General features: G+C 31.5%; 1 protein-coding gene across 14 annotated transcripts in view; it reads right to left on the minus strand.

Annotated features, from left to right (window-relative positions):
- The window catches only part of BAZ2B (bromodomain adjacent to zinc finger domain 2B), a 297477-nt gene that overhangs the window by 61032 nt on the left and 208833 nt on the right, over positions 1-27612 (minus strand). For 7 of the 14 annotated variants that reach the window (XM_072961031.1, XM_031678451.2, XM_006196196.4 and 4 more), the window contains 9 exons: positions 26257-26550; positions 25038-25098; positions 24138-24246; positions 23765-23866; positions 13731-13935; positions 6777-6869; positions 6600-6661; positions 2996-3061; positions 1172-1237 (listed from right to left, as the gene is read on the minus strand). In XM_072961031.1, the coding sequence (XP_072817132.1) occupies positions 1172-1237; positions 2996-3061; positions 6600-6661; positions 6777-6869; positions 13731-13935; positions 23765-23866; positions 24138-24246; positions 25038-25098; positions 26257-26550 (1058 nt within the window). The remainder of the gene's footprint in view (positions 1-1171; positions 1238-2995; positions 3062-6599; positions 6662-6776; positions 6870-13730; positions 13936-23764; positions 23867-24137; positions 24247-25037; positions 25099-26256; positions 26551-27612) is intronic. The other 7 variants (XM_031678462.2, XM_072961034.1, XM_031678460.2 and 4 more) reach the window with 3 other exon arrangements.

A 27612-nucleotide genomic window follows, 5' to 3' on the forward strand; every position in this document is an offset into this window, starting at 1 on the left:
GTTGATTAAAATTCTTTGTGTTCTGAATAGAAAGCCCTAAATATACTCTATGATTAACCGCATCTATATCATTTCTATACACTGTGTATGAATGAGAATGATAAGAGACAAAGGAATAAGCTTGGGATTTTTATGCCTACCTATGATTCAGGGCACCATCCCAAAGGGGTGGCATTTAATGCAAACAATTCTGTGAATGTCATCAAAAATTTGCATATTTTTATAAAGGTAAAATATGAATGAAGGAGAAGGTAGAGCTCAAATGGTACAGCATGTGCTTAACATGAATGAGGCCCTGGGTTCAATCCTCAGTACCTCCTCTAAAAATAAATAAACCTAATACCTCCCCCCAAAATAAAATAAATAATACAATAATAAAAAAAGTAAAATATAAATGAAATTAATATTAAAGGCAGCCAAGAAAAGGAGTAGAAATCTAAAGAACAAAGTCTACATAGGAAAGATAACAAACAGTTCCCTGGCTTTATAATATATAGTTGTGGTGGCTGTTTCCAGAACCAGTAGGACCGCTTGGCTGCCTAATTTCAGTAAACAATTATCAGAAAAAGTGGAAGGTAAGGGGTGGAATGTGTGCATGGCAGGGATGGGGTGGGGTCAGAAGGTCCAACTTCCTTATGCTTCATGCCAGAAAATCAAAACCAAAACATCCCCAAACAACACATTAAATTACATTAATTAACAATGGCTAATTTTATTATTGGTAAATAATAGTTGATAAAGTTAGGGTTTTGTTTCTGTAGGCGTTTCACCTTTTAATAGTTAAAAAAGTTGCTGACCATTAACAAACAGAAAGTTATAATCTAAGGAGAGAATTTGATTTGGGACATAATTTGAAACACAAATGTAAATGATACAAAATAGCTTTGGGGAGATCTTACTTATCCAGCAAAACTATATACAGGTATTATGCAATACTCTGAATTTCTGATTTTGCTATTTAAAGAGTTCAAAGTATCACATAAAATCTGTTTAATGAAATTTTAAAAATACATAAAATAAAAGCACACACTATATACATGTTATTTCTGTGCTAAACATTTTTTTAAGAGTCATTTTGAGGACAGCTATTTTTAAAATATAATTGGTACTGGTATAACATCATGTAGTTTTTATTTTTGAAAAATGAAAACTGATTCTCATCTAAACTGACCTTTATTCGTTTCTCAGCCTCCAATAATTTGGCATTTGCCGCTTCTTCCTTCTTCTTCTTTTTTGCCTGTGCATGCAAAACAGGTCTCAAAGTCATACAACAGCACCACTGCAGCTTGAAAATAATCTATGACTTGAAAATGGAGCTACATGCCTTTCACAAAGCACAGAACAACATGTAACACATATATAGACAACTACAGATTTTCCTAGTTAATATTATATTTAACATACTAATTTCATTTCTAATGTATAGATTAGCATTAAGATAAAGTACATTAGCTTTTCTTGTCTACAATTACAGATTTTCCTAGTTAATATTATATTTAACATACTAATTTCATTTCTAATGTATAGATTAGCATTAAGATAAAGTACATTAGCTTTTCTTGTCTTCTTTAAATTCTATTAAAAGTCTCAAGTAATTGAGTGTTTATGGTATTTTACATTAAAACTTAATCACAGAAAAAATTATTGTATGTAACTTTGCCTTTTTTCTGATTTCTAGAAAGTAAAACATGACCACTGTAAAAAATTTACAAGATGGGATATTTTAAACTGATAAATAAAAGTTACTTAAAGAATAAATCAGTAACATTTAAAAATGCACATGTCCACTTTAACTGAATTTTTTTAATACTTGAAATTTGAGGTAGAGAAATCCACTTATTAGCTATTTTAAGTGGAACACATTAAATTTGATTTTTCCCTAACTGTATATTGTGGTTAAATCCAAGGTTTTTAAAAAATAGAATGGAAACTTGTAATCATTTATGAAGTATACTTTAAATAACAAGATCATGATACCAAATTTGCACTTCATAATCTTAAGATCATTAACCATCTAGTAGTTTCATAACTATCTAGTAGTTACTGTCAATTTATTTTAAGATAGGAGTATTTTCAATTTGAGTTTTTTTAAAACTAATTTGAAATGGGTAAGGAAATTTTTCTAGAAGGAAAAATCCTGTAATATAGAAACCTCAGCTATTTGAAGCCCTCGGGGAATAAATTGTTCTACATAGCAATAGTTACCTGAATAGCTGAGAGGTTACAGTAATTTTAAACATTAAAAGTTTATTTTCACTATTTTGAATGGTAATAATTTTGAGATATATGCCTACTTAGACACAGTATACTAAACATAATTTGGCTTTTTCTTTATGACTTGGGGCAATTATTCTGAACATCAGTTATTATACTGTACAGTTCAGTAGAGTAATGCCTTTCAGCTATTAAGGTGTAGAAAATTGCTTGCTATTCAACTAAAAGATTACAGACTCTTGCTAGGCTTTTGAATTCCTATATATGCTGGTTGAATTTTTCTGTAGTTTCCCTTGCTATCTTTTGGCTATTATTTCTGCTGATGCCAATATATGCCCTCTGGCCCTATTCCATCAGCTTGTGGGGAAGCAGGGTACATTAGAAACCAGAAAAATCAGCTGGTTAAACTGTTTCTACATTTTAAATTTACTTTCACTTTTGTAATATTTTATTCTTAAATTAAAAGTAAATATCTGACTGTAAGTCCTAATGACTTTTCTAAAAGTAAAGAACATGAGTTTTAGCACAATAACTTTATGACACCTATAATGACTTTTCAGAGGTTCTCCCTTTTTCTTTTTCTCTTTTGTCTTATTTTACTATTAGGATTGGATGAGTTTGCTAAAAAAGGTTCAGATAAAGTCTTATTCTATGCATTACGCTTAAAGAGAATTTCTGATGGACATATTAATTTGTATGAGAACATGTAAGATTTTTATTTTTGCAGACTTTAATATATATGATTATATTACTTTAATTATATCACATTTAAGAATTCTACCTCTAGAATTTGCTGGGCTCGAAGTTCTTTTTCCATTCTGATTTGTTGAATTCTCTTAATTTTTTCCTGTAGAAAAATTATGATAATTTAAGATAATAAAATAAACTAAAAATCTAGGTGAAAAATATTTAAGTAGAATCAAAAAATTCAAGATGTAAGTACAGAATTACCAAAGGCTGCCCATGATGGATATAAATTTTAGTTACTTAGTTTAACATCATATATGTGTTCATGTTAAATTAATATGATTATATAAAATTTATCAAAACAATCTGTAAAATACAAATGCTAAATAAGTATATGGAAACTAGGTAAATGAAGCTGATTAAACTAATTTAGCCTGCGAATTTTTACAAATACTTGCAGTTACAATTATACTTATTTGAAGTAAATATAGGGCAGAATAATAGAAAAATAGTGTATCAGGAGTCAGAAAACCTAAGGCTAGTCCTGAGTTATGGTCATTCATTGGATGATCTTGAGCAAAAAATAACTACTCTTGCATAAAATAGGAAAAGGTGTTTGCCCTTTCTCATTATGTCATGAATAAATTTAAAATGCTTAAAAATGTATGTGTTGCCACAAGATTGTAACAGATTAATATTAAAAATGGCCATATTATAATTTCTTACTTCATATGGTGAATAGCATAATATTACATTACATTCTCCTACTAGTAAATTGCATTTGTCCTAGGATTTCCAGAGCCAACACATTTTATACTGTTGTATATTATAATACCTGTTCCAATTTCCAGATGCTCATGGTACCTTTCAAGCTATAATTTAATGTTGTTAAACATTTCTTTTTTTTGCACACTGATGTTTTGGTTCCTTGCAGGGGTCTACTGCAGGGTAATAAGATTTCTGGAATTACTGTTCTGATTTTAGAAGACTGCTCACATTCTATGATTTTGCTATTGGTAATCCTATCTTGGTTTTGAATATTAATTACAGCTTGCCCAAAATAAAAACCCAAGTGTATCTTTTGTTTCATTTTCAGATCTTAGAGAAGGTTGTACTTGATCCATATTTGAAGTATTTATTTAGATTAGAACTTGAGACCTAAGTAAAGCATACTCTTGATGTAATTTTTCTGCTTTTGTCAGTCCTGTAAGGTGGTATGTTCTCAAGTCAGCAAAGCTGTTCACTGTTCTCTGAAGCACATAGATAGGTATGGAATCTTCATCTTAAGTGCACTTAGTCTAAAGGTTTATCTTAACTGTCCAAGTGATTTATATATATATATATATGTATGTGTATTGGTAGTGGTATCATTAGCATTAGCAGAGATAAACAATATTTATAAATTATTATAATACAAGTTTACCTTATAATATTGAGTAACCCCTGAACTGGGCACTTTACAAAAAATGTCTTATTGATCATAAAAAAGGAGTTGAAATTGTTTTCTTTTTTACGTAAGGCAAAACTGAAGTTCCTAGAGAGTAAGTATTTTGCCTTAAATCAAATAGTGAATATAGAGCCCATCATATTCCAATGCTTTTGTTCCTTCTGCTTCATAATAATGCTTCTGTAAGTTTCCAGAATACTACCTGGAGGACTATCCGGTGATATTGGCCTACAAGTGGAAAACATAATCCAGAAGCACATGCTACTATTCTATTCTATTCTAGGTCTAATGCTGACTTTAAAACAGGCATTATGTAACTGACTATGTGAGTAGACTTATGCTATACTTCAATTCACTTTGCTGGCAATAAGGAATAAGTCAGATGGTACTGTGAAACTAGCTTCAGATAAATATCTTGATGAAAATCTATGATCAGCTCATTTGTATTAATGTTGCTGGAGCATTTGGACCCCAATGCTTTGTCGATGAACAGCAAAAACCATGCATATTTAGGTTCTAGCTACTCCAACACTTCAGGATCACTAAGCTGAATTTTAAGTGCTGGTAAGATTTGATGTATCTCTAGCCATTAAGAAATAGGATAAGCTATTTTAAGAAAAGTATAATAGCAATATTCCACCTTAAAATGAGATACGGACTTCTTTTTACATATATATATGTAATATGCAGCAAATCTTATATTTTAATAAAGGCATTCATTAGACTACATATTTATAAATCATCTTTACAGTGTTTTCGGCAATGACAATGAACAAACTAAGGAGAAATCCAAGTTTATAACTGACCACTTTAAATTATGGTAAAAGAGTTTAACATACAGTTTGGTGTTTTATATCTTTTAAAAAGTGAGCATTTGTTTTGTGCCAGGCACTGTGGTAGACACTTCACATTCATTACCTCATTTAATCTTTTGATGTGTTTATTTTCTTTTACAGTAGAAGTAGAGACTTAGAGGTTAGGTAATTCGTCTAAGGTCACAAAACTCTTAAATTGTGGAGCCCAAATTCAATTAATTCTAGGTTGCCTGACTACAAACTAAATTCTGAAACCCAATTCCATATCAACTCTTTCTAATCACACTGTTTTAGTCAACACTGGAAAGAACCTTAGAGTTAGCCACATCAAATCCAACCTAGGCCATTTACTTAGCAGCTATTTCTAAAACACAATTAACTTCACACTCAGAAATAACTACTTGCTATTTAAAAACTTTTAAAGAACAGTAGTTATCCTCATTTACTTTCTGCTTTAATGATTACAGTGAATATACGGAGATGGGAGAGTAGTTCACACATTCCCATCTTAAATAGAGTTGAATATTTTGTCATGTAATACTTTATAAGAATTTAAAAATCACTTATATTTAATTTTGAAAACTACACAAAGGAGGGATATTGTAGACATACAGTAGAATGCTGTTGGAATGATGGTTTCTTTATTTTTTGCAGCATAGTTGGCCCTCCATATCTGCAGCTTCTACGTCCATAAACTCTACTAACCATGGGCCAAAAATACTCAGAAAAACAATTTCCAGAACATTTCAAAAAGCAAAATTTGAATTTGCCTCATGCTGCCAACTATTTACATAGCACTTACATTGCATTAGATATTGTAAGTAATCTTGAGATGATTCAAAGTATACAGGAGGATGTGCATAGGTTATATGCAAATTATTCACCATTTCACATAAGGGACTTGTATCTGCAGATTTTGGTATCCATGGGGGTCTGGAACAAATCCCCTGTGGATACTAAGGGATGACTGTTGTAATTTTTTAGTAACTCTGAAAGCAATCACTAGCAATGGAGGCAAACTTTATTCTATACAACTTGAATTTAATTTTTCACAGTATTTTACATTCTTTAGAACAAGCTTTTCTAATTAAAATTTAAGCATTTAAGCAACAATCTTTACTTACTGATACACTAAAAAGTTTGAACGTTGTTCATAATGTCAACTATATTCAAAGTCTAGCAGGATATTAAGAGTATTTATATAAATTTACTGTTTGGTAATTAGTTCTTAAACTTGGAAGCAGAAGACTTTGTTTTAAAATGAAATGAATTTTAACTAATGAAAGATGACAACTTTCTAAATATGATACATAACATTAATGTGAAATACAATAATTTCAGAAATCAAAATGAAAACAATGTACATATAGAAATATACAATAGATCCCCAAGAAAATGCTTGTGTTTTAAGAATCAGTTCCAATGCATAAACATACCTGTTGTTTCATAATCTTTATCTGTTCTTTTTGCTTTCGCTTCTCCTCAGCAGCCATTATTGCTATGATGAAAAATCGAAGCACAGATAACATCAGAAAAGAAATGAAGAAGAGATGGCTCTTAAGCATTGCCCAACACTCACTCTTCAAGTTTATGCTACCATTGAAATCACCCACCTTGCTGTTTTTTAGCTTCTTTGGCCACCCGAGCCTGTTCCTGCTTTTGCAGTTTTCTCAAAAGTTTTATTTGTGCTGCTTGCCTGGCTATTTCTGAAAAACACAAAATTTCAAGGAATGTTATTAACAACTTTACATAACTGCTAACCTACAAACAGTAACCTTGAAACTGGTATCATCATGAAGGACATAATTTTTAAGAAAATTGCCGAAGGTTAGATACTAAGTAGGAGAATGGTGTGCCAGAAAACGTCACATTCACTTCACCTAGAAGCTGCCAGAGCAGTTCATCAAATATGATCCCATAAACAAAACAAAAATGATGCTTCCCTCATCACAGAAGCTAACATAAGTACTTTTTTCCACATTTCATGTACTCCTCCCTTAGCAGGAAAGTAACCACTAATCTGTAAAAATAGTGATTTAGCTTCAGTCTTAAAAATCACACAATATATAAAAAAAGAAAAAGAACCCAAAATAGAACAAGGTCCCCAAACTTAGTATTTCAATCAGCTTTATAAATAGTAGTTTCTGAATCCAGTATATTTTCATTTATGTACAAAAGAGACTAAATCCCCTAAATAAAAAGAGTACCAAATGTCAATGGGTTTAAAGGACAACCTTGTTCTCATTATTTTTAAGGACAAATGTATGAAACTAGGATAGACTGACATAATTAATGGCCCCAATTAATTCCTCCCTCTTTCCCAGCCATCTGTAATGTGACTTTGCAGTTCCTCTCATTAAAACGTGGAATATATTTTCTTGTGACTTAATTCTGAGTTCGGCCAGGTGATCTTCTTTGGCCAATGGGATGTTATCAGCATGATGCAAGTAGAAGTCTGAAAGTGTACTTGAAAGAGTAGAAATACTTTTAGTCTTGTGCCTTGCCTGTTACTATGAGGACATATTCGGGCTAGGCTGCTGGAGTTTGGGACACATGGAGCCAGGTGAATCCACAAATGTGAAAAGGCCCAGTCAAGAACAGCAGAGATGCCTAACTGCCTGACTTACCTCCAGTGGACTCCATATCATCTGCACGAATAATTAATGCTTAGTGTTGTATACCACCGAGGTTTTGTGGTTGGCTGTTTCCTAGCATTATTGTGGCAATAGGTAACTGATACAGAAAGCATGTCGTGTCATGCATTCTTCTGCTGGCAAACTTGACCAGAATACTTCCAACTATAAAAGTGTCATATCATAATAGCATTCATAAAATCATTTTAGAAAATAGTACTTTACATTAGACAGTTTAAACTTTGTAGCAGATGAAGAGTTTTAAGAAATTTATATATCATATTCATCAATAATGAATATGATTAGGTAATATCTGAATCATTTGCGCTCTACTAGTAAATCCCACCATTTATTGAACTGTTGTATTAAATTCACATGATCTACTTTAATCTTCCTAACAACCTTATGAGATAGGCAACATTATATCCAGCTTACAAATGAAATAACTAAGGTTCATAGAGGTTAAATAGCAGAGCCAAGATATATACCCAGGACTTTCTAACTTCACAGTCCTTATGCTATTACTTCTAAAATCCCTTAAGGAAATTTGAATGCCTTGAGATTTTTAAAAAAAGTTAACTCTATGCTCTTGTAACAGTTGAGGTGAAGTGCGTTACTATGGCTGATTTTCTATCAAGATTTAAAAAAAGGGGAGGGGATATAAAACAGTCTGATTTTATCTGGTAAATGTGAAGTGTTAATGAAAGATGAAATAGAAGTTGATGCTACAGTATATCTCCAATCTTCCAATCATTTTCAATATTAGGTTTTAAGCATCATCAAAAATTTCAAAGCTACGTAAAAAGAATCTCTTGTTCACTAAATATTCTTGGAAATAAAATTGTATAAACTGGCCTACAGAGTTGGTGAACTCTGATAATAATGCACCTGAAGGATACTGTTCCCATATATGATAGATCCAGAAAAAATATTTTTAACATTTAAGAATTGAAAGATTTCGTGGGAAGGGATAGACTGGGATTTCAAAATTGTAGAATAGATAAACAAGATTACACTGTATAGCACAGGGAAATATACACAAAATGTTATGATAAATCACAGAGAAAAAAATGTGACAATGAGTGTGTATATGTCCATGAATGACTGAAAAATTGTGCTGAACACTGGAATTTGACACAACATTGTAAAATGATTATAAATCAATAAAAAATGTTAAAAAAACAAACAAACAAACAAAAAACTCTGTAACACACCACGTCAGCTACAATGTACTCCAATTAAAAAATTAAGATACAAGAAAAAAAAAAGTTCAATTTTTTTGCTTTAACAAGGAAGACACAATTTGGGATAACCACTAAAATTTTATATAGCCTATGGAGGAATAATGCTCCCAGACTTCAGACAATACTATAGAGCTACAGTAATCGACAGCATGGTACTGGTGCAAAAACAGACATATAGACCAATGGAACAGAATAGAGAGCCCAGAAATGAAGCCACAAATTTTTGGTCAACTCATTTTCAACAAGGAGGCAAGAACATACAATGGAATAAAGACAGTCTCTTCAGCAAATGGTGTTGGGAAAACTGGACAGCAGCATGTAAAGCAATGAACCTAGAACACTCCCTTACACCATATACAAAAATAAACTCAAAATGGATCAAAGACTTAAACATAAGACAAGATACAAGAAACCTTCTAGAAGAAAATATAGGCAAAATATTATCTGACATACATCTCAAAAATGTTCTCCTAGAACAGTCTACTCAAGCAATAGAAATAAAAGCAAGAATAAACAAATGGGACCTAATGAAACTTACAAGCTTCTGCACAGCAAAGGAAACCATAAGTAAAACAAAAAGACAACCTACGGAATGGGAGAAAATTTTTGCAAATGAAACCAACAAAGGCTTGATCTCCAGAATATATAAGCAGCTCATATGACTTAACAAGAAAAAAACAAACAACCCAATCCAAAAATGGGCAGAAGACCTAAACAAACAATTCTCCAAGGAGGACATACAAATGATCAATAGGCACATGAAAAAATACTCAATATCACTAATTATCAGAGAAATGCAAATCAAAACTACAATGAAGTATCACCTCACACCAGTGAGAATGGCCATCATTCAAAAGTCCACAAATGATAAATGCTGGAGAGGCTGCGGAGAAAAGGGAACCCTCCTATGCTGCTGGTGGGAATGCAGATTGGTACAGCCACTGTGGAAAACAGTATGGAGATTCCTCAAAAGACTAGGAATAGACTTAGCATATGACCCAGGAATACCACTCCTGGGCATATATTCAGAAGGAACCCTACTTCAAAATGACACCTGCACCCCAATGTTCATAGCAGCACTATTTACAGTAGCCAAGACTTGGAAACAGCCTAAATGTCTACCAACAGATGACTGGATAAAGAAGATGTGGTATATTTATACAATGGAATACTATTCAGCCATAAAAACCGACAACATAATGCCATTTGCAGCAACATGGATGCTCCTGGAGAATGTCACTCTAAGTGAAGTTAGCCAGAAAGAGAAAGAAAACTACCATATGAGATTGCTCATATGTGGAATCTAAACAAACAAACAAACATAAATACAAAACAGAAACAGACTCATAGACATAGAATACAAACTTGTGGTTGCCAAGAGGGCAAGGGGTGGGAAGCGATAGACTGGGATTTCAAAATGTAGAATAGATAAACAAGATTATACTGTATAGCACAGGGAAATATATACAAGATTTTATGGTAGCTCACAGAGAAAAAAATGTGACAATTAATATATACATATGTTCATATATAACTGAAAAATTGTGCTCTACACTGGAATTTGACACAACACTGCAAAATATTATAAATCAATAAAAAATGTTAAAAAATTATATAGCCTAACTTTTATAGTATGAACAATTGGAGAATGTGCAAAAAAAAATGCTTTAAAAAAGTTAGGGACACTATGGAGGAAGAATAATGAATTGAAGACCTAGAAAATTTACTCAGGCTCTGAGGAATAAACTGTTCCCAATATCTTCTCATTTGTTTGGTTTATGGTTGCTGAATATGTTATCTGATATAATTTTTGAAGTATTAATTTGAAAAATATCTTTCATGGTTGAAGAATTTATTTGTCATTAAATTTCAAAGATAAAAGTTTATTTTGAAATAAACTTTATTTTTACATAGAATAAGGGATATTTTGGATATACTGCATTTGATTCTACGATGCATTTTTAAACATGTCTAAAATCACAATGTGTCTGCAAATTGGCAGCACTTTTCTTAGCAGTGCATCTTAAAATAATGGTGTATTGTACAGACAATGGCATCTCAGATTCTATGATGTATGAAATGGACAGGCGCTACTAGATATTTTAGACAATTTCAGATATGAATGGCATTGGCTCATTAACAAGAAGGTTTATTTAGATAGGTTGAAAGTTTTTTTCATATTCAAACTCTGTCAATTCTTACCTGTATTTTCTGAGAAATTAGAGAGCTCTCCTTTCACAGTGCCTAAATGTACATTCAAAGTTTATATATTTTTTTTTACTGTTGTGAATCTTTCTTCAAATTAAGTCTAGTTTTTCAGTCTAGGAGAGTTTTATATGATAATAATGTATAACAGAAACTTACAGAATCCCCTCAGATAACTCCCTCAAACCATTAGTGTAGAAATCTTTTAGTAATAAAAGGGGTGACAGTGATTCATGGGTAGTTCCTTTTCTTCCCAAGAAAAGATATGCATATTATACCACACTTACTTGTAAATATTAATAATTATTACTTATTTATGGTTATATATTTAATATTTATATACATGTCGAGAAAGAACATGTGTACACAATAAGGTCAAAAGTAAAAGAATTTGCAAAATGTAACATAACACAACAGGGAGAACTATGTCATGGAATACAAATCAATTTGAAATCTAGAGGGAGACAAAATTGGATATAATTTGAATAATTAACTTCTACTTTCTTAAAATTTAGTTAATTTTGCAAATATAAAGTTGCCATTGTGGATTTTGCAAATATAAAGTTGCCATTGTGGATATTAAGTATTAATGCTATTTGTATTAGATATGCAAAACATGCACGAAGAGCTCACATTTGGGGTATCAGTTAATTTCAAGTCTTCCTATTTTATGCAAACAATGCACATTCCCCACTATTATACATTCTTCAGAAGAGTCAGTGGCTTACTGAAAATACTAATTTTTTAAAACTCATCATGTATGGCTTCATCTGTTAATAATATTAACTTTTTAAAAAACCTTCACTAACAACTATTCAGGGGAGATAAAAATCTTAATAGAATCCAACTAAAACAACATAAAAATATTTAACTAACTTTCTAATTCAGAAAAAAACTTTTACAACATTAAGTTACATTCCAGGCAGTTACCTTATATACCATCGGTATGAGTGTGAATTGGTGCAACCTTTTTGGAGATAATATTTGCCTGCTAGCTACCAAAATTGAAAATGTACATTCTCTTTGATTCAGAGATTCTCTCTCTGGGATTTTATACTATAGATAGCCATACCTGTAGAAGGCTGTGAAGATATGTGTAATATGTACTTACTGCACCACTGTCTGTGATAGCAAAGATCAGGAAATAGCTAAAACAGTCATCAAAAAGAGACTAAATGAATGAAGTATGGTAGAATCATACACAGCATCACTTACTATTCAGCTATTAAAAGCATAAGGGTTGATTTTTAAGTGCGGATACAGAAAGATGCTCAAGACAAATTAAGTAGGAAAAAGCAAGCTGAACAGCACGTACATGATAAGTCATTTATCTTAGAAATCAAGAAGGATATATATGTAACACAACATAGGATATATGCGTATGTGTGTATATATATGAGTATTTGAAGGTGTGTGTATAGAGTGTATGTACATATCTCTGACTAGATTAACAAAAGATTGTTAATAATAATTCCATTCATGAGTATCTTCTGCAGAAAGTATTCTGTTCTATGAGCTTTTATCATGGATATTTGTTTTATAATAAAAACAAAGCAGCTACAAATAAGTCAATGTTAAGATGATACTTAAAATAAATAAAAACAAGCCAGGCTTTTCCACCAGAGAAAACCCATGAGAAGTAAAATTCTATAGTCTTTTAAGTCAGTTTTTATTATTAAACCTTTATTTTACACTGATATATATGTTAATATATATGCTAGTGAATATAAGACACCAATACATAAACTGATATACATTCAGATAGACTTCATAAGAAGTCCCTCGCGAGAAGAGGATTCACAGTTGTCACTAGTAACTCAAACTCATACCAGAACTATTTGATGTTAGTCTTTTTCATGGGAACTTCACACTGATAATTTATGTACAATTCTGAATCATAAATACATTTGAGGTTATTATGCGTACTCCGGGCTTGACAGTTATACTTTCTGGTGGTCTTAAAATAAATATTTTTGAATTAAATCTACTAGTTGGGCATTTTGAAAATATATGCAATATGTCCAGATTACAGAAGAACCTAAAGACTGGGGTTACTTACCAGCAATTGGAGTTCTCTGACTGAAAATTTACTCCACAGATCCATATATTTTGGAGTTATTCCCTTGTACCACCTCAAGGAATCGGGAGTTGTTAAAATGAGAATTTCCAGAAGGTTGACACAACCTTAAGGCATGTGCCAAGTGCTGGTAGATTCCCTTTCTGTGTAAGCCTTAAAAGCTTATCACCTACTTTTATAATTCTAAACACACAGGTATGATGTGTTCATGTGCATGGCTCTTGAAAGGAGCTTACCTAATCAAAGAACTCTGGTTACCAGTGGGACTCCTTATTTTCTCATTTTTATTCTAATACAAATACCTATTTTTAGAAATTGAGAGCAGTGCCAATTATTCATAAGTCAAAAATATAAATACTTACTTTTTTAGTACGATTACTATAGTGTCAGATATATCATGTTTCTTACCTTGAGCTTGCAGTTTTCTCAGCAATTTGGCATCTGTGTTGTCTAGAAATTCAGCACTGCCAACATTTGGAGGTCGACCCTTCCGACGTCTCATCCTGGACTCCTCTCGCTGTCTATCTGGATTTGGTGGTCTTCCTCTACGACCTTCCATTGCTCTGATACGGGGAATGATATCCTCTTCTTTCAAAAGACACCACTGCATTCCCTTTTAATTAACATTTTATAGAAATATGTATTACAAACAAGATAAACACAAGGGATCAATAGGTCGGAAAATTCTAGGCAAATTCACAGATATTTTGAAATTTATAAAGCTGGTACAAACTTTAGGAATTTTATTTTTAATTAAATTTATACATATAATTATTCATGGACTTTGACATATTTTTGACATTCTTAATGACTTGAACTTTAAGTATATAAAGAGATTTATATCTGTATCTATAAATATGTAAATAGGTATACATTTTTTAAATCACCATTTCTGAACTATAATGACCATAAAGTTGGCAGGTATTTGAAAACATTAGTTGTGTGATGATGCCTCTATGGATTGTCTTCATGGATTATCAGTTTAACCAAACATTAAGCTATCCAAATAATAGATGAAAGTTTCTCTTACAGAAATATTACAGCAATAAATCAAGAAGGAATGTTAAGAGTTAGAGTATCAGCATTTTGCAATACCTGATTAATGTATCAAAGCACTGAACTTGAATGGTTGCCAATCACCAGAAAGAGAGACAACCAGACAGACATTATATTAGCCTCCTGATTGAGATTCACTTCATCACCTATAAATTAGTCTTGTCCCCTCTATCCAAAGAAAATCAAATCGAACAGATTTAATTACTATAACTTCACAGGAAAAATAGAGAGAGAAGTAAACGTTAAACTACACAGTGAAATCCAGTCTAGGAAATTCTACAAATTTCAACACTTTCTTCAACAAATTTCAAGAAGTAAAAAACAAAACAAAGAAACAAAAATCCTGTGGGGAGATTAAAGGAGCCTTACAAGATGTATCAAATAATCCCAATGTGGAGACCTTATCTAAATCCTGATTCCAATAGACAAACTGTTCATAAAATTATGAGAATTAGGGGACATGTGAAAATCTGAACAATGATTGTTATTTCAAAGTGTGATAATGTAGACAACAAGAGTCCTCATCTTTTAGGGATACAAATGGGAACATTTATAGATGATATAAGATGTATACTATTTGCTTCAACAAATTACGGAAGAGGAGAAGTAGATGGGGGTATATGTAAAATAATACTGACCATATGATGATTTCTAAAGCTGATGATGGGTATATGGTCTACTTTTGTGTGTATTTGAGGTTTCCCATTATAAATCTCCTGATGGAAACACATTCACCAGTATAATAGAATATTATAGAAATAATCTTGTTCAGTGTATAGATACAATCAAAGTCTGGTTTTCATTATCCTCCATATGTTAATCAAAACAAATACATTATTGTATGTGATGAGCTGCTTTTCTCTCAAAAAATACATTATTATATTATGTTACATATAGTCCAAATCAATCTGTTCAGATACAGGAAAGGCATCTTTTAAAAATAATCCTTCTAAAATAATTGTTTGGTTATTTCTTATTTCCTTTTTAAAGAGCTAATTCCTTTAGTGTGAAGGTTAAGAAAATGTTTTAAATGTGCTTTTTCTCTTAAAAGAATCTCAAAATAGAATTGAACCACTGTGAGCAATTCTGCAACCAAAAAGAACCCAAAGTTCTTAAGTTTTATTTTATGCTATGACACCTAGCCTGGGGCAAGAGGTCTATGAATATCTCATTCAATTGATACTAAAAATACAAATACTACTCCTGCTACCAAAATGAATGATAGTTATATCCACATTCCAAGCACTGTGCTTAGTTCCAGGCACTTCAGATACATTACATACTTTCATCTTCACAACAATACTATCTAATATGGTGGATCTTATTGCACCTACTTTACAACTGAGGGAATTCAGGCCCAGCTGAATACTTTCCTAAGGTACAGAGGCAAAAAGGAACAGAACTATGATTCTGTCTCACTCTGTGCTCTTAACCACTACATGTACTTAATTGATGTTACAAAGGTGTTTTTATACTACATAAATCATTGATCACAATATTCAGCCATGAAAGTACAGCCAAGGTTATGGCAAGGAAGGATTGCGTCAGGAAAAAATTAATGCATATAGTCCATATTTCTATGTTTAAAATAGTATCTATAGAATTCTTTTCAGTAATTCCTATGTCAAAAATAATTTTACAAATTAATTCTGAGGAAAAAAATCATTTCTGGCTGAGATTTCAATGAAGTCAACAGAAACAACAGTTGTATTAATGGCATTTTCATGCCATAAGCCACTAAGAAGGAAGCCATCAAAACATTTTTATGTTCACTAGTTTGGGAAGCTTTCGATTAGCTTAGGTTCTCATTTTTCTATTATGCTTTTTAGGCACCAAGGCAGCATGCGTCACATAAATTGAAAATATAAAAGTGACATTTGTGACACTTGGAGTAGAAGAGAAAGACTAATAAAGGAGTCTGTAAAGGAATCTGCATTCAGTTTTTAAAGTATCTTATTAATAATAAAATCAACTTTTAGCCAAGATTTAAGGGTTCGATCAATTTATCTTTTTTTAATCCAGTTACAATTTTAAATAGTTATGTTTTATTCGGCTAGGAAAATATACCTGTGTCAAAAAAAGGAACAGAATATGTTAGTGCCCCAAACTTATCAGACAAATATACTGACATTATCATTTACATTTTTGCCCTCGGCATTTACAAAATAAATACTGCCTAAGGGAGCTGCATAATATTGGGCTACAAATAATGTCTTTACACTTGGATTTTAGAAAATGAGAAAAGGATTGTTAGGAATCTGAAGCTTATAGTACAGCCTTAATTCACTGGTTAGCCAAAGTAATTGTGGGTAAGGAAAAATAAAAGTAATTTTCTTAATAAATTTTTCCTCAGAAAAAGCAAATAAAATTCACATCACTTAAATCCTATGCTATAAATTTTTGTGAACCAGAAATTGTATATCAAAAGAGTCAATTTATTAAGTTTATTCTTACTTTCTATGACTAAGATAGTAAATGGTTTCTGAAAATAATCTTTGATTGATTTAAGAGATATCAGTAAAAAGAAAATAGATTATCAGTACGATGGATGGTAACAGATTAGGCCACTTATACCACTATGATTTCACTGTCAAGAGTTATCAATTTAAACCTTTAGCAATAACATACTCACTTCTGTAAATACTACAAAAAGAGAGAAGGGAAAAAAAGAGTTTATATTTTATTTCAGAAGACTAAACAAAATAATTAAGGTTAAGTAAATGAGATAAGTACGCTATATAATATACACTGTAATAACTTAAAGAAGTACACTGTAAGACTGTAATGTATTATACAAATAGTTGAACATTTGAAGTACCTCACCAGTACAAGGTAAAACATTTTCTAAAGGTAAGCTAGAGAGAGTTCTGCCTTCCAAATGACCAACATTTTAAACTAGGACCTCAGGCTCAGGCTATTCTAATGCAGGTGATTCAAGAACCACACCGTGTCAGTAGTAATGAATTTGAAAGTTTACAGGTTGGGACAGGAAGCTGTCTCAACCGTCCACTTAAAAAATAATGATAGTCTGGAGGCCTGAGAATTAGAGTAGAAAGGTAGATAAATACATCAGTCTGTTTTGGAGAGAGGACTGCCTGGATGTGAAGGAGAGAAGTCTGAATGCAGACTGGAAAGGTTAGTAAAATTTGTCTCTCTGAGCAACACAGAAAAGGAAAATGGCAGTGAAGTTCTCTTCCTGGACAAATTTAAGATACAGAATGGAGAAATACTTGAGAAAATTGGCAAATAAAGTTATTACTCTCTGGTATTTTAAACTTTAAAAACAAAATAGAGTTTTAAAAGAAAATATTATTTCAAATGAATTAGTTTTTAAATGTTTCTGTTTTCAGAAATTCAAAAAGATACTACGAAGTTTAATTTAAATATGAGTATTTCAACGTTTCTATTATTCTTCATAAGTGATACTTCAAAGTATAGTTGAACATCTGAACTGTCTAATTAACGGGGTTTCCTATATTTCACTGATGGCTAATGTCAACTTGTGGCTTACCAGGAATATGTTTAGGTCTTAATGGGATGCGTTATCAAGTCTCATTCTTGCTTCAATTTTATATTCTACCATGTCTTTGTTTTTCTTTTGTTGTTCCCATTTTGTTTGATTTTATGTACTTGGAGGTTAAGTTTATTTTGAGGGGAAAGCAGTATATAAGTAAATGAAGTAAACCAGTCCACCAAAAGCCAATTCACTGAATGATCTATTTACCAATTTTCTAAGATTTTTTGTTTTTTAAATTTTAGTATCAGCAAGACTTTGCTGCAGCAATTTCACCATGGATTTGCAGTTCTGGGGCACTGAGTGTCAATTTCCTTGTTAATATTTGAGATGCCCACTACTTCTTGAAAGCTCAATATTATATAAGTTAATGGATGAACTTACTTCTATTTTTCAGGATCAGGACCTATACCTATCCCAGTCTTTATCTGGTAATAAAATAGCTATGGTGAATGTTTTAACTCTAGATTAAGGTATTTGGTCTGACAATTTTAGGTCTGTCAGTCATCCAGGGAATTGATCATTTACCAAATTGATTATTGGCTAAATAATTTTCAATAAATTTAGCCATGGCTCAAGCAAACAAAGTTAATTTTTTTTTCCACTATCTTTCTCCTTGTAAGTACAATTTCAGAATCTTTTACTTCCTAATAATTAATTTATAAAAACACTTTTAGAATGTCATACCTAAAAGGGAATTCACCCTAAACAATTCCTATAATATATGCACCTCACATTACAGATGAAGAAATGAAGGCCTAGAATAGTAGGATTCAGTTGTTCAAAGTCCTGCTAGGAATCTAAGAAAAATCTCAGGGCACAAGCAAAGCAAGGGCATCAAATATTTTTGACAGAACTTGACATTTTATATTTTAAGAAAAACATTAAAGTTATAATCATGAGAAAAATCAGAATTTTGTTGGATTTCCTTACATGTAATTCAGTTTAGCATTACATCTATTTTTAGCTACTTTATGGTTCCAGAGGTAGGTAGTGAAAGTTTTATATACCATGTACTTTATAGCACTAGGGATTATTAATCTTAATAATAAAGTTTATTAATATCATATACTGAAAAGCACTTAAAAGATGTGAAAGAGTAAGAACGGCTATCTAAGCTGTAAGACGGATGCCATCTATTAAAAACAGTTAAGATGCGGTTAGATACAATTGTTTCCACAATACTGACTATGCTTTCCAGTTATTCAGAGTAGGTTACCCTGGAAATTAGTACTGCCAAATATCTCCTTAGCTTTAAACTTGGATTCATAAAGTTGGCTTCCTAGTATAGGCCCTTGCTTAGCCATCAAAAATCCTACCTGGTAGATTAATGATATAAATTTCCAGAGTTTAAGATTTCTGGTACTGATCTTTCATGTTCCAATGTCCGTATGTTCCCACAGCTATGTTGCTTTAGGTGTGACAGTTAACAGCAGAGTTGAATTAGAACCCTCGTTGTTGACTCCCAATCTTTTGTTCTTTACTTATTTCAAATAATTTCCAGCATTACAATCTGGCCAGAGACTGTGTGTTGCTTGCTTTACTGTGAAGTCTCCCCTTATTCCTTATTTACAAAACCCTGATTTTAGCCAGACAGCATTGTGTTTTATCTTCCCCAGATAATAAGCTTCTCTAAACCACTGATTATAACTTCTATTTCTTTTGTACTCTTCAGTTTCTCTATTAGCATTAGTTTTTCCTCAAAGCCAGGCTTTCAACGTCATTTCTGTAGTGCAATGTATTTGCAATTTTCTTTATGAAAAATATCATTAGGGAAAATTTATTTGGGAAAAAAAATGCCTGGCACAGTAAGTATTTCCCACAAATATTAACTGATTAAATGACTAAGACAAAAATTTCTTTTTAGTAAGAATTATACATATTTTTCTTTTCTCATGGCATTATATTATTTAAAAAACTTTAAAAAAATACATCTCAAATAGAGAAAGAAATATTTTTTTTCCAAGTCACTTTTAACTTGTTCCTACTTCATATTGCTCCCTTTCTTTGCTTTTCTGGACTGAATACAGTAGACGTTCATTAACCTATGTTAGTGAACTTTCTGGTTGAAAAAAATAAACTTAATTGTTATATTTATGCTTAAATGTTTTGTTCCCTACAATTCACAAAAAATATTTTCCAAAGTAGATTATCATATATTTTGAAAGAATCTTTGTCATTAACAATTTACTTTGAAGCCTTCATATATTCCTTAAAAAATGAACGTCTTTTACCTTTTTACCTAAGTATCATATTTAGGTAAGTAAAAATAACTTTATTTTATATTTACCAAAACCTGCCTAACTCAACCTTACTTTCTATTATTCTGACACTCAAAAATAAAATGAAAACGATGATAAACATTAGTTTCAATTAGTTCTTTTTAATGTGATGAAGAAGCCTGTAAGAAATATATTTATCTCATAGCCTTTTCAAAGAGATTTCATTAGCTAAAATAGTTAAAAGAATTTCACTAAGAAGGTAGCCAGCCAGTCTCTCATGTGATTACAAAGAGTATTATGGTTCATTTTCTCCCATGAAGTCTTTCATCCCTAAAATCATGATTTTTATGGAAGCCAGTAGGAAGTGTTTGGTATCTCAGGATCAGTAGATACTAATAAGTAGCTGATTTTACAAATCTCTTATTACATTTGTATACCAAAATAAACAAAACTGATAATGAATAGATTAATGTCCCTCCCATTTCTTGTGTCAACTTTATCTTATTTAATTAAAGGCTTCTCTACCTTAATATTTTTGAGGGTAATCATTAGATTGTTTTCCTTTCATGACGAATTTATTTAAACTTCAATAAATATGAGCTCTCAAATCTCTTATCTTACTGTACTACACACAAAATTAGTCAAGATTTTCAACAAATGTTTGCTATTAATAAATATATGTATAATCACTGTCTTAGGTTCAGAAATATCTTGAATCAAAATGATTAACTTCTATAAAATAACCATGATTCTCTACAGTAAATAGTATCTTCTAACAGAAATTATCATCTCCTAAATTTCATTTGTAAAACATAGAGCTTTGGAATACCACTGGTGCAATTCTTTAAAGACCATGAACAAAATTAGAACTTATAGAACTAATATTGGGTTTTTTTTAGTAAGTTTTAAGAGAAAAAAGAAAAGTATGATGGAAAAAATATTTTTCAGTGCAAATGTTTATTAGGAGATGATTAAGAATACTAATGAATCTATAAATACATCATTTCATTTGCTATCAAACACCCAAAATAAATACATGAAGCTTAGGAAACTGTAGCAGTAACATTTAAAGTCATTATGTGCAATCTCCATGCATTTGGAAAACTGAATGCTTAGCTTTATTGGATTATAAGGGGTAGATGTATTTATTTTTAAATAGGAAATTGTTTTTCACATTAAATATGTAATACAAGCATATTTTAGAAATTATGAAACATGCAAGAACATAGGAAAAAAAGATCCGTTGTCTTACCAATCATTACATCCATTATTAAAATTTTGGCATATCTCTTTCTAGTCTTTCAATATGCATAGTTTCGTTTTTCAATATATATACAGCCATCATACTATTTATACAATTTGTATAAAGGCAGACATATTATATCCATATACAAATTACTGTTTGGTAACACTGTTTTTGTCCCAAATTATATTCTATATCTTCTGTAAAATTTAGGCAAATAAAAATTATTACATATTAGTTACTCTAACAAAAACATGTAATCTTTGTTCATTTTCATAGAATTATTATATAATTATACATATTTCTAATTAACTGTATACTTATACATATTGATCATATAATATATAAAAAGTATATGGTTCTACAAGTATATGCATCTTTAATTAATTAACTAAATTCTTTTGGATTACTTACCTTTAATTGTTCTTCTCTAAAAGTATCCTGAAATGAATCCAACTTACTAATTTTCTTTTTAACTGAGAGAAGTGCTCTCAAAGTTGCTAATATTTTCCCTTGGCAGTCTGCTGAAATGTTGGCAGCTTAACATATTCTGGATTTAGTAATTCATCAGATTTCCTTGATTGGAATTGATCTCTCAACAAGACAATATGCTTTAGAAAACACTGATTATGTTTAATAATAAGTGAATGGATGTCAAAGAACATTCTGCTCTGCCTAATGAGGCTTTATAGATTAAGTCTAATTATCACTGATACAAAACTAAAATATCCTTTATGTATTGGACAGCAATTAGGTTTCTGCTCAGAACAAAAATCTATTGAACTTAAAAACAAAAAGATGTTTTTGGCATATTTAAATAAGACAAGTAAGGACTTGATATTGATAATATGAACAAAAAAGATTAAAAAATGAGAATTTTTAAATAAAATTACCATTGTCTTCTAATATGTTTTGTGACTAAAAAACTGATCTAGTATATATGGGGTGTAAAACTAACATTGTGGTTTACTAAATTTCTACGAATCTGGCGACAAATTTAGTCAGCTAACTTTTTTTTTTTTTTAGTTTTAAAAAGAAAAAGAAAAACAGAAAAATACTAGAATATATTCCCATAAATAAGTTAAACCTCAGATGAATATATTTTGGCATTTTAGAATTACTGGTTAAAATACAAGTGGATGTGGACATAACTTGTTCCATAAAAAGTCACGGACGACAATGGAAAATAGGTTACATGAGGAATGCAAAAGAGCACTGTCAGAAATCTTGAGTTCAATTATGTCTCTGCCTGAAGTTGTGTGACCTTAGAAAACTCCCTTAATCTTTGAGCTCTCCAAATGAACCTCTTGAAGAATTGGGAAGGCCTCTTCCACCTCTATAACTACAAAATTAGAGGGTAAAGATAGTATAGAAAAGTCTATCTATTCACAACAGAAAATACTAATACCCAGGGAAATTCTTCCTGTGCGTTACCATGAGCCAAAAGGGAGAAAAGTTCAGTCACCAACTTCAGTTGGCTGAGCATTTTAACCTTCTGAAACATTTTCATGCATATGATCTCGTTTTAACCTCACCATAATCCCATGAAGCAGAAGTAAAATTATGATTGTCTCTATTCTGCAGATAAAGAAATTGAAGAAAAAGGGGGCATTATTTGTTTGAAATCCCAAAATCATTTCATTGATTAACAAGAATCTAGGTCTCCTCACTCTGTAACCAGGACCTCTTTCAACAGAGCTAATAAGGTTAAAGGGAAAAATAAGCATATGCAGCTCATTCGAAGGAAAAAAGGCAAATCATTCAAGGAAACATATAGGAAATGAGGTTTCAGTGGTGAGTTCTTTGTGATGATTGTGAGGTTGTACATTTAACTCTCAAGTTCAAAGGGAGCTGTGGTGATAGTTTTAGAAATGTATATAATTATTTAAAAACTCAACTTCTGCAAAAAGCAGAAATTTCACTCACCTAATATTATGGAACTCCCCCTGTCCCCATCAAAAAGTTAACAAACTTGTGAAAGCGGATCAAGTAGTGTGGCATAATCAAATAGACAAGATCCTTCCAAAAACTAAGGCATACTGATCCTTCCTTGGACTGACTTATAACAACAGGTTTTTCCTATTCAAATTAATTTTTTAAACTGTTTACCTTTCAGGGAACTAATATTTTCTTATATTTCTCATGAACATGCAGATACTTTTATACCTGTATAAACTATAAAATTAATGACAATTAATAAACAGGAAAAAGTTTACTTAAGAAATTTGAAAAAAATATCAAAGCTCCTTGTTACTGAAACAGTAAATTGAGGCCTTGTGAGTGTTTACCACAAAGTTATATGTATAGCTATACGAATTAACTAACAAAAGAGTGTAGTGAAATTTATTCATTTAGGTTATGGTACTACTTTTTGGTTCAAAGACTGTACTTTTTAAAAAGTGGATACCTGCGGTCCATCTCTGGCTTCATAGAAGTCACCCACTCTTATTTTTGCACTGAAGCTGAAATTGTCCCTTGAGATATCCATTATTCCATTTCTGCTGAGATACTGAAAAAATCACATATTTTTCCACTTCAGGTTTTAATAATTACAACCCAGCTTTGATGTATAGCTATCTTCAGGACACTATTGTTCTGCATATTTTATCAAGGGGCTATGGATTTATAAGAGATCAATTTAGGTTAAGTACATTCATTAGTCCCATACAAGAGAATATTTTGTATCAAGGAACTTTATCTGAGAAAGGAGTGTACTTTTTTTTTTTCATAAGCATGCTTAATAGGCACCAAATGTACGTTATTTGGTGAAAAGTATGTACCTTTATTACTTCAGGGTACTGCCTAAGTTTCTTTCCACAGGGAGCATAATATGCTACTTCTCCTTGAAGGCGCCCTCCAAAGTTTCTTATTCTTGTCTCTCTCTGCCAGCTACACATAACAGAAATGAGGGTTATAACATACTTAATTTTAAGGAAGCTTTTAAAAATATAAAAATTTTAAGAATACTTGTTCTTTAGAAAACATAATACAAAGAAAACAAATATAAACAGCCAATCATACAACTTAGATACATTTAATACTAAAATAATTTAGATTCGTAGCTAAGTAAATCAGCTAAAATTAATCAAAAACTCAATTTACAAGTATTAAACTCCATTAAATTTTTGAGAAATCATATTGGCGTTACTTTGAGTATTCAGACATATTCAGTAACGTGTCAATGGGTACTAATTTTTCACACTGGAAAAGCTTTAAATGAGTAAAGTAAATCTGGCTCTCTGCTCTTTGGGGATTGTGTACTTCCAGTGTGAAAATTCTCAGGTCCAATTCAACCATTTTAGCCAAACTCTGCTCAAGTCCCTCAGTTTTGCTCAAAGTGGCTTTCACTATCCTTAAATTTGTCTTTACAAAAACCTCTGACACTCTTAACTGTGTCCCTGCCCTTTGCCAAATGATTTGCTTTTGCTACTTTTTCAGCCATACTCCCACCTGGCTGCACGATCCCATCACAGCTCTGTCATACCTAAACCCAGCTGTCAGTCTTAATTTCTGTTTTCTGCTGTATCAACTTCAGATATATCAGCTTTGCTTTGGTGCTTCTGCTCTGATAAATACTAGGCAGTAATATTTACGTCTTTTATTAACAGTAGAGAATAAGAAATCAAACATGCATAAATATGTGGGGGGGGGAGGATAAAGAGAAATCTTATTCTGCATACCCATATTCCAAAGGGATACGCAGTTCACGCTCATCTGTTACTCTTCTTCTTTTGGAAGTGCCTTCAAGAAAATTCAACCAGTTAACATAAAAGATTAGTTTATATAGATGACAATTTTTTTGATAGTTCTGAAGGTTTTCTTAATGACCTGAATTAGTGTATTTCTGCAACTGGCACATTATTTTTAGGTTCTTTTCAACAAAATACATTGTATAAAGTAGAGGAATTTTTTGCTTTCATCTTGACAGGGTAACTAGTATTTCTAGTGAAAAGACGATGCAAGGAAAAATATATAGCTTTCCTCTCATTTTGTTATTAAAGAAATGGCTAAAGAAGTAGGAGGGAAACAGCAGATAGAAGTTTCAGGAAACTATGTACAGTTGTTTTCTTTGAAAATATGAATTTTAATATGAAATTTTCATGCTGAAAAATTTCAACAGCTGGATCATATATAAAAAAAATAAAATTTCTATATCCATATAAATCTATAGTCAAAAACACTTTTAATTACCCTAAAGCACAAAGAATAAGATAATGATTATATGAAAAAATTTTCATAGACAATGATCAAGTTTACCAATACAAATGTATACATCTTAAATTAGTAGGATATTATATTGGTTTGTAGCAAATGAAAGTAAAACTAGAAATTTCCAAGAAAAGAGTAAAATAAGTAAAACAACACAATACTTTCTATACACATCTGTATTTTCTTAGCTATTGAATGAGAACAGAGATTAATTTGGGATTATCAATGTAAAACCTTTTAATGAAGACCTCCAAAAGTTTATAAAAGGTCAAATAGAAAAAAAAAGATATGGCATGTCAATGGAATAATAATGCTACTAACTGATACAAGTGTCACTGGCTATGTGTTGGGCAGATATGTATCTTATGTAACCAAGTGAGCTCATTTTTAGCAATCACCAAAAAAGTCCAACTGTCAGTCAAATTATAAATTCTAGAAGCATCAACTGAACACAAAAGCAAGAAAATATTCAAACTCCAGAGCTGCTACCAATCAGATTCTTAAATTGGAAGCACAGAGAATAAAAATGGTAATGGGTCATATCCTTTGAAAATGCATGCTGACCTTTCTTAGCCAACCTAAAATCTAGCACTTGATTCCAATGAGATCATTCCCAGAACACTGTATAAATACGAATTCTTGTTATGGTTTGACTTCTACTTCACAATAATAAAAATAAAGTGTAGGTACCAGAGTGTGGACTTGAAGTAAGTGTGGAAGAAGGTGTGCCAAGAAAAGCAGGTGACTGGGATTCAGAACATAAGGCAGCAGGAGCAGAGCCTGGGGCTTTGGCTATGTGGAGGTTACGAGGTGTTGAGTGAGCTGTGAGACTGATGGAAGGGCTTTTGACAGAGGAGGTTGTTTTATTCAGTTTCATTGAAGTTTTCTCTCCTTCAGTATCACTATCTGATTCATCTTGGTCTTTATCATCATCATCATCTTCTTCTGATCCTTCTGTATCTGATTCTGAATTACTATCTGATTCTGGGAAGTAAAAGAAGCATTTGTATATTATAACTAGATAATCACCAACAATTTGCAGTTTGTATCTAAATGGAATAGTTCAGGAATCAGCATCTGTGATTGAGAACTCAAATGAGCAAACTTCCTGAAGAGTCAAGGTAAAATCACTATCTTACAAGCTATTTGAGTACAATATATGAGGGTCATAAATCCTCAGAATTCTTTATTAAAAGTTATCTATTTTACTCAAATCACCAAATTTGAATCATAGAACAGTCCTTTTCACATGACACTATTCACACAATGAGTTTCTGTTTAGTGGTTTCAAAACCACTTTTAATTTAATAAAGAAACTGAAGTATAGAGGAAACAGAATTGATTATTTAAATTAATAGATTCCAGTAGCTTAAGAAGTATACCAGGTTCAGCATGAGGAAGAGAACTCTGGAACTACCATTATCCATTCTTCTGGGCTTTGAGGCAAAAGGAAACAATTTTCTGGCAGAGATGCTTGGCTTTAGGGGCTGCAGTTTAGGTGCAAGATCTCATCAAGCTACACAGGCTTCACAAAAGGCTAGGATCACAGAAATAACTATGGGGAGTAATTTAATGGTTTAGTAATTTAAGTTTGCTCTAGCACTGTAATAGTACAAATGCATCCATTCCTATAGATATGTAAAGTCTATTCCTGGAATAAACTTGATAATACAGGACTGATACTTGGACTGTATCTTAATGGTTCCCAGAACAACAGCTTTTGTGGAATTGTGTTTTGTGTAGCACTAGCTGCCTAGACTGAAGTTCATTATAAAAACTGTCTTTGAAAGTTATTAATATTGATACTAATTATCTATTACGTAAAGCTATATTTATGGGAACCCCCAGAAAAATATTATCAGGAAAAATTGTTCTTACCCTGACTAAGTAGGTTGTTTTTACCTTACAGACTATTTTTTAAATTGTATAACTGATTATATTTTCTTATTCATATTGGCAGATAGAAAATTTACAATTGGATTTGTGGCTGACCAGTAACAAATCCAAAAATTTTTATAATATATATTTCATCTTTGTATTTAAATT

The sequence above is a fragment of the Vicugna pacos genome, chromosome 5, assembly GCF_048564905.1.
Source record: "Vicugna pacos chromosome 5, VicPac4, whole genome shotgun sequence".
NCBI classification, from domain to species: domain Eukaryota; kingdom Metazoa; phylum Chordata; class Mammalia; order Artiodactyla; family Camelidae; genus Vicugna; species Vicugna pacos.